The sequence below is a fragment of the Solanum dulcamara genome, chromosome 2, assembly GCF_947179165.1.
Source record: "Solanum dulcamara chromosome 2, daSolDulc1.2, whole genome shotgun sequence".
Taxonomy (NCBI): domain Eukaryota; kingdom Viridiplantae; phylum Streptophyta; class Magnoliopsida; order Solanales; family Solanaceae; genus Solanum; species Solanum dulcamara.
Window position 1 is genome coordinate 73,242,557 of NC_077238.1, and position 12,751 is coordinate 73,255,307.

Below are 12,751 nucleotides of genomic sequence, written 5' to 3' on the forward strand. Positions count from 1 at the left end.
AAAAGAGCTAGAGTAGAAAAAGATTTTGGGCCTGATTTTTATGTTTTTAATGTTGGAGATGACCCTTTCACTTTACAAGAAGCTTTATCTTCGTATGATTCTATTTTTTGGAAAGAGGCTGTAAATGATGAAATGGAATCACTAATTTCTAATAAAACTTGGAAGTTAGTTGATTTACCACCAGGTTGTAAAACAATTGGTTGCAAATGGGTCTTACGAAAAAAGTTAAAACCAGATGGATCAATCGATAAATATAAGGCTAGACTAGTTGCTAAAGGGTTTAAGCAAGTAGAAGGCCTAGAGTTTTTTGATACTTTTTCTCCGGTAACAAGAATTACATCCATTAGACTTTTAATTGCTATGGCTGCAATTTTTGATTTGCATATTCATCAAATGGATGTAAAAACTGCTTTTTTAAATGGAGAACTTAATGAAGAAATTTATATGGAACAACCTGAAGGTTTTGTTGAAGCAGGCCAAGAAAGCAAAGTATGTAAACTTACTAAATCCCTATATGGCTTGAAACAGGCACCAAAGCAATGGCATGAAAAGTTTGATTCCTGCATGATTGAAAATGATTTTAAAACAAATGAGTGTGATAAGTGCATATATCATAAGTCTTGGAATAATACACATGTTATTATTTGCCTATATGTTGATGATTTATTGATCTTTGGCTCGAATATGAATGTTATTGATGATACTAAGAACATTCTTAGAAGCCATTTTGATATGAAAGATCTTGGTGAGGCAAATTTTATTCTAGGAATAAAAATTACTAGAACATGTGATGGAATTTTCCTTGACCAGTCACATTATGTTGAGAAAATTTTAAAAAAATATAACTTTCTTGATTGCAAGCATGTTTTAACTCCTTTTGATTAAGTGTACACTTGTTTCCTGTTCAAAGTGAAATTGATGTGATAAATCAAAAGGAATATGCTAGCGTAATTGGAAGTTTGAGATATGTGACTGATTGCACTAGGCCTGATATTGCATATGCAGTAGGAGTACTTAGCAGGTTTACTAGCAAGCCAGGTAATGAACATTGGCATGCTATAACAAGAGTTATGAGATATTTAATTGGAACAAAAACTTGTGGTTTGTTCTATAAAAAATATCCTGCTGTACTTGAAGGCTTTTCTGATGCAGATTGGAACACTTTAGCAGGTGATTCCTGTTCTACCACTGGTTACATTTTTATATTGGGTGGTGGTGCTGTTTGTTGGAAATCAAAAAAACAAACTATAATTGCTAACTCTACCATGGAGGCTGAACTAATTGCTTTAGCTTCAGCTAGTGAGGAAGCGAATTGGTTAAGAGATTTATTATTTCAAATACCTTATTTTGAAAAACCAATTCCTCCAATTTTAATTCATTGTGATAGCACTGCAGCAATTGGTAGAGTTCAAAATCGTTATTACAACGGTAAATCCAGACCTATAAGGAGGAAACACAGTAATGTAAGATCATATTTGACAAGTGGTACCATTAATGTTGATTATGTCAAATCTTGTGAAAATCTTGCAGATCCTCTTACTAAGGCCTTAACAAGAGAAAAGGTCTGGAGCACATCGAGGGGGATGGGATTGAAGCCTATAAATACATGAGTCATATATGAGGAAACCCAACTTGGAGACTAGAGATCTTATAACCAGGTTCAATGGGAAAAACGAATCATATGATGACTTGTTGTGAAAAAAATGCACTATTTTTATTCCCTCCCTATGATGTGAGTGCATTGTTTCCTGTAGTGAATTGAGGAGGTTGAGTTTAAAAAACTCTTAATGAAAATCTGTAGCCCGTATGGGTGGAGTGTTAAATTTACAGGAGCACTCTTGATAGATTTCACCTATGTGAGTATGGAAGTAGGCCGCTTCCTATGAGAATTAGGCTTATTCTCAAAAGCACTCATAAAACCGGGATAGCACAAGGCCGTAATGTGCTGGCTTATAAAGCTCGTGACAGTACCTTGATTACTATGTGTGAGCAGTAATATTTTATGTCCCTTAAGCAGTCATAGTTCAAGTCTGAGACCACTACGACTCTGGAGTAAAAGTTATTGTTTCACTAAGTGGAGGTTCAATGCAGAGCACACCTTCATTATGTATAGTAATCTTCCTTCAGCTGATAAACTCTCTTATACAATATTAAAATGAGTGGGGGATTGTTAGTGTGTGAACATTTTAACATTTTATTAAATTGCAATTTTAGCAATTGTCCATTGATGACATTTAATGTCATCTTTATTATTCTTTCTTTAGTGCATAAAAATGTCTTTCATTATCATCTTTATTTAGTGCAAGACTAAATCATTCCATTATGTATTTTTTAATTTAATTATCACTAATAAGTGGTGCACTAAATCATATTATTATGTATTTTTAATTTAATTATCACTAATAAGTGGTGCACTAAATCATAATGGTGCACTAAATCATAATGGTACACTAAATGATGATAATGATGGCATTCTATTATTTTTTCATCTTTGTATGATTTTCTCTCCTATAAATAGAGAGGTCTTCTTTGTTTTGAAGGTAGAATAAGAGAAGAAAAAATTGAGAGAGTTAAGTTTATATAAAAAAGAGAGTTCTTATTAGTTGAAGGGAGGTGTTCTTTGTGTAGAGCTTTAAACTCAACTCTTGTCCAGAGTTTGTTGAGTTACATTTTTGTGATAAGGTTGTTGTATCCTGGAGGGGACAAGTCAAGAGGACTACTGCTGGACCAGTGAAACGATTTACTGCAGTGGGCTTGAATCTCCTTAAAGAGAGCGAGATATCCGCGCCTCAGCCAAGAAGTGAAGTTAATTTCTTCATTTTATTTTTTTAATTGTAATTTGTAATCTTATAATTTCTCCAACATATAATATATATACACATAAGTAAAAATACCTATCTACGCAATGAATGGAAGAGGTGCAATTAACACCATTTGGATAAGGGTGGCTACACCACTATTTTGGGTGTTGAATTTTAGTTCTGTGCTAATCTCTTGTGCTTTTAAGTGCAAATGAGCAAATGCAAAATAAGAAAAGTAAGTCATGGAAGTTAAAAGAGAGATTTAGATTTATGAACACGTTATTTTATTTGGTGAACCTCTTTTATGTGTGACAGAATTGAGATTGTTAATTACTCTACAACTACTGCAATAAAAATATGTTATCTTGGCAATTACAGGTTGAAAAAGCTGTTGTCATGCCATTTTTACAGGTTAGCAAATCTTCACTCCTCTTTCGTACTGTGATCCAACGCTCATCGAATTCCCAATCTGGTTTTCTTGATTGTAGTTCCAATTTTCTTACCCTTTGTAAAGGAAAATCCGTTAGACGACTAATTTCTTGTGTTGGATCATCAATGTTTTCTGATTCTTCGTTTGAATTCCAAATGCATTGATCAAGAATGCTTGTTGGAGAACTCGTGTTCAAATCAAGAAATGGATGATTGAGGAGTTGTTTAGCAGAACATCTCTGTTTTGGATCTCTTCTCAAGCATATGTTTAAAAAATCCCTTGCTTGTGATGACAAAAACTTTGGAATTTCTGGTGTTTGGTCAGAAAATGCTATATGGTAAAGCAATGAAGCAGGGTTGTTAACTTTAGTCCACGGTGAGCCACCCGTGGCCATTTCTATAATCGTGCATCCTAACGCCCATATATCAGCAGCAAACCCTTGTTCTTCCCCACGAGCCACTTCTGGTGCCATGTACATAGGTGTGCCACCAATTGTCATGACATCAACCAGTTTAGAACATCCGAAATCCCCAATTTTGACACCGGTTTTACCTATCAAAATGTTGTGACCCTTAATGTCGCAATGTACTATGCCTTTTGAGTGTAGGTAATCTAGTCCTTCAACAATTTGTTTCGTGTAGTATCCGATCAACTTCTCATTCAACCGTCCTCCCTGTTTCCTAATTTCATCAATGAGTATCCCATGGGGCATGTACTCCATCATAAGATTGAACTTTACCTTGTCGTTCTCTCTAGTTACATCGTACCCCTTGTAGCCAACTACGTAAAGGGAGTTCAATGTTGATAGAATTTTTTGCTCCTTTTGCAAGAATTCAGACCGAGACAATTCCGTGGACTTGACAGCAAAAATCTCGCCGGAGCAGTGTGAAATGGCGACCGAGACAGCAGCCGTAGAGCCGTGGCCTATAGTGTGGCCTCTGGTCCAGTGCATTTTTTTTTTTTTGGAGAAGAATTTGGTAGGAGCCAGTTAGAAAGTGGAAAGAGTTTAGGACATGTTCTGTTACAAAGAGGTGGTTATATTATATAAGAGTATAAAATAGTGAATGTCTAAATTAGTTTGGTAAGGCTTAGGTTTGCCTTTTTTCCTATTAAAGACTTGAAAAGTTTGGTTCTTTTAATTATGGCCAATTACTTGTGGCTTTTAGGCAGCTTTGGGTAGGCTGGAGGAGGACTAAATGTGATGTGCCCTATTAGGAAAATGCCACGTGGCAAACTAAGGAATGAGAAAGTGAAATGTTTTTTTTTTGTTAATTACTCGGTGTTCGGTATCCGCTTCAACTAATCTGAATTCGTGCCGGGTCGGACCCCATCGAGAGGTAGCGCTCCTTACCTATCCAGTGCTCGAACCTGAGAACTCTGATTAAGGAAGAATTAGCCTTATTCACTGCACTATATATTTTGATGGTAAAATCGGTAATTGAATGTTAATTATCTTTCAAAAACAAGTTGGAGAGGGTGGATTGGATTGGACCAATAGAAATGGCTGCTATTGGATTTTTCTTGTTCCTTGCATCAATATTTATACAAAATTATATTAATTAATTATAATCAAATGATAAATTAAGGTCAGAATATATATGAACTAATTATGGTTTAATGATAACGATATGTGAAGATATATTTCATGTATTTATTAGTTTGATATACATAACTTGTACTGATGAGTTTTTACCTACTTCCTGGTAGGTAGTGAAATTATGGCTTAAATGTTTTTTGAACAAAATTTACCATAATTGTGTTGTACTACCTTTTAGAGAAAACAAGCAAAATGCGATTCAAACAAAAAAAATGTCTTGGAGCTTGTTTGGGTTGCCTTAAAAAATGACTTTTAAGTCAAAAAATATAAAGGAAAAATTATTAGAAAAAATACTTTTTAATAAATAATTATTGATTTTAGTGATACTTTTTATTTATTGCTATTATAGCAATATTATGATATATCTACTATGTATTAAAATTGAATTTTGCATGCAATATAAATGTATTATAAGTGTTTTAAAATATATTATACTTGTTTGGTAAGAAATTGACACAATATATTATAAGTGTATTAAAGTATGTGATAAATAAATTATTCATGAATAAAACTTGTATTATATGAGTTTTATAAATTATTCTCGCTAATATATATTAAAATTGTATTATAAGTGTTCAGTGAAAAAAAAATATTATTGCTATAAATGGTAAATATTTTCTTAATATAGTACATTTATGTAAATTTTCCTTAGAAAAAAGTAGGAAGGACCAACTTTTATCTTTTGACTTCTTTTTGTAAGTTTTAACTTATGTTAAACACTTTTTTGATTTGACAAATACTTTTAAAGGTTACTCCCTCCATTCCATATTAATTGAATTTTCGAGGGATTTTTAATATAAATTTTCCTTAGAAAAAAGTAGGAAGGACCAACTTTTAACTTTTGACTTCTTTTTGTAAATTTTAACTTATGTTAAACACTTTTTTGATTTGCCAAACACTTTTAAAAGTTACTCCCTCCATTCCATATTAAGTGAATTTTTGAGAAATTTTTCATTGTTCAAAATAATTGAATTGTTCAAAGTTCAAGATAGATGTTTGAAATTTTTTCCATATTTGCCCTTTCATTTATTGAAGTTTTATATTTTCTAGGAGATAAATCAAACTACTCGCAAAGTTATATTTATGATTTTACAAAGGGCAATAGTGAAAAGTATGATTCAAATTATGTCCTTGAATATTTTTCTTAATATATGTGCATTGCCTCACAAATTAACTTAATATGGAATGAAGGGAGTAAAAAATAACTTAAAAGCTGATTTGACCAACTTTTAATCCAATCCAAACAAATTATTAGAGCTTATTTGGATTGACTTATTTTAAGTGATTTTTAAGTTAAAATAATTTTTATGTATTTTTGTAGTGTTTGAATAAAATTAAAAGAAGAGTTAATCAATTGATTTAAGCTAAAATAATAAAAATAAGTCAAAGGCCTATACTTGTTCTGTTTCAATTTATTTGTTTGGTTTTAACTTAATATTTGTTTAAGAAAATAAATAAGATTATTGAATTTTGTGATCTTAAACTAAATTTATGTAAAATGTATTAAAATGTCCTCTAATCTTGTTATTTCGAACATATCATGTGAAAAATTAAAATTAAAAAATTATCAAAAAAATAAAAGACAATCTTTTCAAGCAAACTAAAAAAAACTTAAATATAAGCAAATTGAAACAGAGGAGGAGGGAGTACTATATAAGGGGCAATAGGCAAGCATGATCATGATCAAGTGATGATTTCATTCAAAATGGCTCTTGTTCTACCCCCTTTAAAGGAACTTTTTTATGACTGAAGACTTAATGTAACCGTTTGAATTATTTTTTTTAAAAATAGACAAATTATATGGTTAAATAGATATTTGTCAGAAATAATTTTCAACAGTACTTTCAAAATCTGTGATCAAACAAATTCTTATTGTTTGGCTAAATTTCTAAAAAGTTTTTCTTAGTGAATTTCTCAGAAAGTGATTTTCAAGTGATTTCCAAAAATGTACTTGTTACGATCCGAATTTGAGTGTGATGACATCTGTTTTTTTCCACCGGATAAGTCAGCCTAAATTCAATATTTTCGGTGAATAAAGTGGAAAATAGTCTAAATAAGTAAATAATAAACAAAAACGGAAGTTTTTCAACTTAAACACTCTCAAAGATTGGTTGTCACATGTACAAGCCGCTAAAGAAAACAAAACTGAAATAAAATACAAGTCTCAATATGTCTTCAACTCTCAAATAGAGTAAAGCATAAAAGTGCAGGAAAATCTGAGAATATGTTGAATGTCAATAGCTACCTCTCCCAAACTCCTGGAAGCCTCGATTATCATAAAAGGGTCGGTGATCAAGTCTAGGCTCAGAATCTACACAAGTGTAGAAGCAATGATGAGTACCAAACAACACGGTACCCAACAAGCTAACTAGAAAAATTAAGTAAATCTAATAGAATTCACGAACTCCTTTCCAGCCCAACCGAACCTCTGTAACTACAACTTACACAGAAATCATCCCAACCTAACAACTCATACTAAATAGTTCAATAAAGTTCAGATTATAGCTCAATATCAGAACATATAACATAGAGATAATCACAAGTCACATATAAGCATCAAGTCTGTCACACACAGTGTAGAACATATATATACACATTCAATGATCATGCATGTGTGCACTTACCGAAAAAGACCTCGACTTAATAATCTCAGACCGAAAATGACCTCGGTCTCATAATCTCTGACTGGAAATGACCTTGGTCTCATGATCTCTAACCGAAAATGACCTCGGTCTCCTAATCTCTGATCAAAAATGACCTCGGTGTTATATCTCTGACCAAAAATGACCTCGGTCCAGCAACCTTACCGTAAATGACCTCGGCAATATAATCCCACTAGAAATGACCTCGGTAATATAATATCTCTAACCAGAAATAACCTCGGTCTCACAATCATATACCTCTCATCACAATATTTCAGAACCAATGCAACAACATGCTCACACAAGTAACGAGGAATAATCAATTCAAACAAACTGCAATCATAATTAAACTATCAATTATTTTATCAAATACACATAGATATCTAGATCACGGTAAGTAATATTCAATTTTCAACAATAACAAACATCATTTTTTATTAAACCCCATCGATTCATTTTATATTAGTTCATTTCTCAATTCAACCCGTAACCTTATCCCCATTACTCCTAACACATATGCACACAGAAAATTCAGGATTCTAAAAGATTCACGGAGTTTTAAGAGTCCACTTGCCTTAGTCAATACTCGATCGATCAATCCATGTGAGCGTTCCCCTTCCGAATGCTCTCCAAATCAACACAATCTACGCAAATTCAAATTCCCAATCAAAATACGAAACCACCGATAACTATATCATAATTTTGAAAATCGAGCCGAAACTGACCCTAAATGCCCGTAATACCCTCTTCCGAAAATGAGCAAAATATTTTAGAATTTTTTACATGAACAGCATCCTCAAAGTATTTGAGATCTACTAGTGAAAATGGAAGTGGATTCGGACTTAAAACGTCACAATCATCAAAACATTGAAACTATTCAAGTTCTTGAAAACCCCAATTTCTCCAATTCAAAAACCTCAATTCCATGCTAGAAATCCTAAATAATCAATAGGTAATCAAGATTTGAGGTGAAGATTACTTACCACAAAGTTTCCCCGCAAAATATCCTATGAAAATTGCCTCTCCGAGCTTCAAAATCATCAAAAATGGTGAAAATAGGCTAAATCCCGTCTTTACATTATTCAGGGGTCATTTTCTTTCCGCAATCTCGACTACTTAGCCCACAATCGCTATGAAAAACTTCCCTCTCCTTTCCGCAATTGCGGACTTGATCTCGCGAACGCGAAGGTCAGGCTACCTGACTCTCCGCGGTCGCGGCCAGTGCTTCGTGAATGCGAAGGCTTATAGAGTTAAGCCATCGTGAATGCGACACCAGGTATCGTGAATGCGATAAGGGTGAGCTGACACCAGATATAAACAATATCCCTTAAGTCTCAAAGTCTCCGAATGACCCTCGGGATTCGATCGGAATCCCGTGCACATGCCATCTTAATAAATTTGATATTCCGGACTCAACGGAACCATTGGAATTGGATTGAAAGGTCTCCTTAACCCAGAAACAAAAAAGTTGCAACCAAACTAACTTTATGCCTAAAAGATCAAAACACCCTCGAAGCTTCTAAAAAATAAACAGGAACTCTTCTTAGGCCTAAAATAACCCTATGAATCTAACAGAGTCGTTGAAATTCGATTTCGAGCATCCGATCTATTAACGTTGACCAAAGTCAATCCTATGATCAAAAACTCAAATATTTCCCACTCTACACCTCAAATCCACGACACAACCCGGAATATGATTCTGTCAGTCTCCTAGACTAATTTCAACGTTCCAGAATCAATGGATTCGAGGAAATTCCATTTCGAGACTTAAAATTCCAAATAACCTCAAATACCACTTTTGAGTCATTCTAAGTCTCTAAAACTTTAACACCCCAGATTTGTTTTCGCAAAGACTCAAATATTTTTTACGTGTGTGTAGACTCGAACCGAAGGATTTATAATTTTATATATGAGTTAGGATTAATTCCTAAGTATTTGTAGTGTGTTAGATGTGTTTAGGGGTCATAAGGGATCTTTAACACCAAGTCGAGTCCAAAGAATTAGTCTCGACTAAGTTTCCGAATGAGTTCGTATAATGGTCAACTTCCAACGACCATATCTCTTTGAATATAACGAACTGAGTGCCCACGACCTACCACATTAAAGGTATTTGAGTCATCTTTTCAACGCCACCAAGAATGTAATTTTTGGAGTTCGGAGTCAAAAGTTATGACCCTTTTTCTACAGACTAGTATTGCAGGAATTTCAGGCCTGGACTCTAAACCCAGAAAATTTAGGCTTGGCGCAGCAAGGGCGCGCCACGCCACTATAGCGCAAGATACAAGCCTCAGTAGTTCGGAACTTGGCGCGATGCTCCACTATTAGATGTGCAGGGTTTTTAAGACCATTTTCCAGAACCCAGAAAATTTAGGCTTGGCGTTGCAAGGGCGCGACGCGCCACTATAGCACCAGAAAATAGCCTTAGTAGTTTGGTCCTTGGCGCGATGCGCCACTATTAGGTGTGCAGGGTTTTAAGCCAATTTTGGCTTGGCGCTGCAGTGGCGCGACGCGCCACTATAGCGCCAGTAAGATTTTTGCCCAGTTTTCCAGATTTTGAAGAGGGGCAACTTGGACTTTTTCCCTAATTATATATCCTCACTTGGAACATTTTGTACCATATTTTCTCAGACTTTTGCCTCTTTTCTCTTCCAAATCATCTCCAACAAAATCCTCTCAAAAGCTCAAGGATTTAAGCTTTCCATTGAACACCCAACAACAAGGTTTCTTCAAAAATCTACTCTAAGGTATGTAAGGCTAACCTAAAATATGGATTGAGTTCTTCCATATGCCCCATAGATATGTTGGATGAAAATTGTGAAGGGATTGAACCTTCTATGAAGGTTTTCTTGAAATTTTCCTAAACTCTAGAATATTTTTATGTGTTAGTAATTGATTGGTGATTTTCATGACTTAAATTCTTGAATAGTTATCTTTCATATTATTGACTACAAATGAATCTTTGTATATGAATTTATATGTATTGATGGTATTCTTGAGTTGACTTTGTTGAGAGCATTGATTTATGTATTCATTCACATGAACCCAAGATGAGATTTCTTTTTGGTCATAATTTATCTTGAGGATGAGATTGATGGTTTTTATGTATAATAAAAATAATATTATTTTCATAGTGAAATGAGGTACTCTTTTAAATGAGTTTAATGAAATTGATTTTGAGTTATATGAGAATTGGGATAGTTATGAATATGAATGGCATAAAAAGAAATGAAACATTGGTAGAGCTAGAATGTCCTTTTGTCCCTATAAATTGAATATAGAATTAAATAAGGAATTTGAAGTAGATGTTTGATGATGATGTGAATGATGATGTTTGATGATGACGTGAATGATGATATTTGATGATGATGTGAATGAAGAGGTTATGTTGATGAGGATGTTGTGTGATGAAGTGGATTTGATCCTTATGAACATTTGAAAATAAATGATCTTTTGAGAAGGAGTTTTAAATAAATGATTTGTGAACATTTTTGCATAAACTATTTATACACCATTTTGAGTTTAAAAAGTGATTATTTTCACCTATGATTTAAAAAGAGTTTAAGCATGAGTTGAGTTTGAGAAGTCTTTTAATTATTTTTGAATATGAGTATTTTGAATATAAACGAGTTGAGTATTTTTACATAAAAATGTCTATTTGAGTTTGAGTTGAGGAGTTGAAATTATGTTTTAAATGCATCTAATATTTTTTGCATCCATTGAGTTGAGATGGTATCGAATTCAGAAAGAAGAGTTTGATTATTGAAATGAGTTGATTGTGAAAGAAGGTCCAATGAGACCAGATGGATTGAGTTTTGAAAAGAGTCCAATGAGACTAAATGAGTATTTTAAATATTTTACTCACTTGATAGATATGTGCATATTGAGTCTTGGGAGGAGTGTCGAGCACCGAATTGGGCAAGAGTATAGTTCATACCCGAATTCCATAAACTACGCCGCCAATATCCCATAAAACGGAGACCTTAATCATTACAAAACTCCCTCACAGAGTGGTTGTCACATGTACAAGCCTTCTAATATAAGAAACTGAAGTAAATATAAGTCTCAACCTTTGTATCTCAAATAGATCAAAGTAAAAGATAAAGAGGAATAGGAAAGATGTCCGACATCAACAACTACCTCTTGAATCTCCTCGGTAAGCCACAAATGGAAGATGAGAGAATGTGATCATTGTCTAGGCTTAGAACCTACACAAATGTAAATAGTAAGGGTGAATACCATTGACACGATACCCAAAAAGAGAACAATTTAGACTAAGCTAAGCTAATAAGACACACGTACTCCTGTCATACCATCCAACCTCAGACTATAACCTGCATAAATATTAGTCCAGTCGAACAGTTCTAACATTACAATATAAGTATACATATAAGCCTCCACAATAGTACAACTCAGTTATTTAGATAGGATCTCAACAGTCAATACAGATCAAGTAGATAGCAGGGGTAATACAGTCCAAAATGACAAAGATGTAAGATGCAATGCAATGTCACACATAGTGATGCATGTATTTCCTAAATGATACACATCCGCTAACTAGCAGGTCGGAACCCATGGGACCATACATGGACCATGTATCCGTCGAAACCATTTTCCTTCGGCATAACTTATCTCTCACAGGAACCATTTCCCTTCGGCATTGACAGAACCATTTTTCTTCTGCATAAATCATTTCTCGCCAGAACCATTTTCCTTCGGCATAATCATCAAATCAAATTCCATCTCAAAGTATCAGAATCAATGCAAATAGGCAATATCCATGTAAAATACAATAAAGGAATGATAATATCAACAAATCACAACTCATATCACAACAGTATATTCAAATATTCACGATAAGTCAAGTATCAACTCATATAGGGCACAACATGTATAAATCCTCTTGTTTTCTATCTATTACCCTTTGTCTCCATATCAATTTATTTAAACATCAATTAACCTCAACTAATACCCAAAATCACTTTCTATCACTTCTAAACAGGTAAAAACACGAATACATGATCCTACAAGCTAAGACATAGGTTTAGAAATTTACTTGCCTTGATTTCAATATCGAACTATGCTGGAATCTGAGCCTTACCTTACGTCGACATTCCGAATCAAGATAATCTATTCAAATAAGCAATCCCAATAAGAATATGAGTCTATACCAAATTTGAATTTTTAACATCGAGTCCAAATCTGACCCGAACAACCCGAAATACCCAATTGCAAAAAAGAACAAAAATTAAAAAAATTTACATGAAAAAAATCCTTGAGGTAT

General features: G+C 33.7%; 1 protein-coding gene across 1 annotated transcript; it reads right to left on the reverse strand.

Annotated features, from left to right (window-relative positions):
• Positions 1 to 3,046: 3,046 nt before the first annotated feature.
• LOC129876858 (mitogen-activated protein kinase kinase kinase 17) lies at positions 3,047 to 4,210 on the reverse strand. Its single transcript, XM_055952341.1, has one exon. The coding sequence runs from the start codon at positions 4,181 to 4,183 to the stop codon at positions 3,143 to 3,145; it is 1,041 nt and encodes a 346-aa protein (XP_055808316.1). The 5' UTR covers positions 4,184 to 4,210; the 3' UTR covers positions 3,047 to 3,142.
• Between the last annotated feature and the right edge of the window lie 8,541 nt (positions 4,211 to 12,751).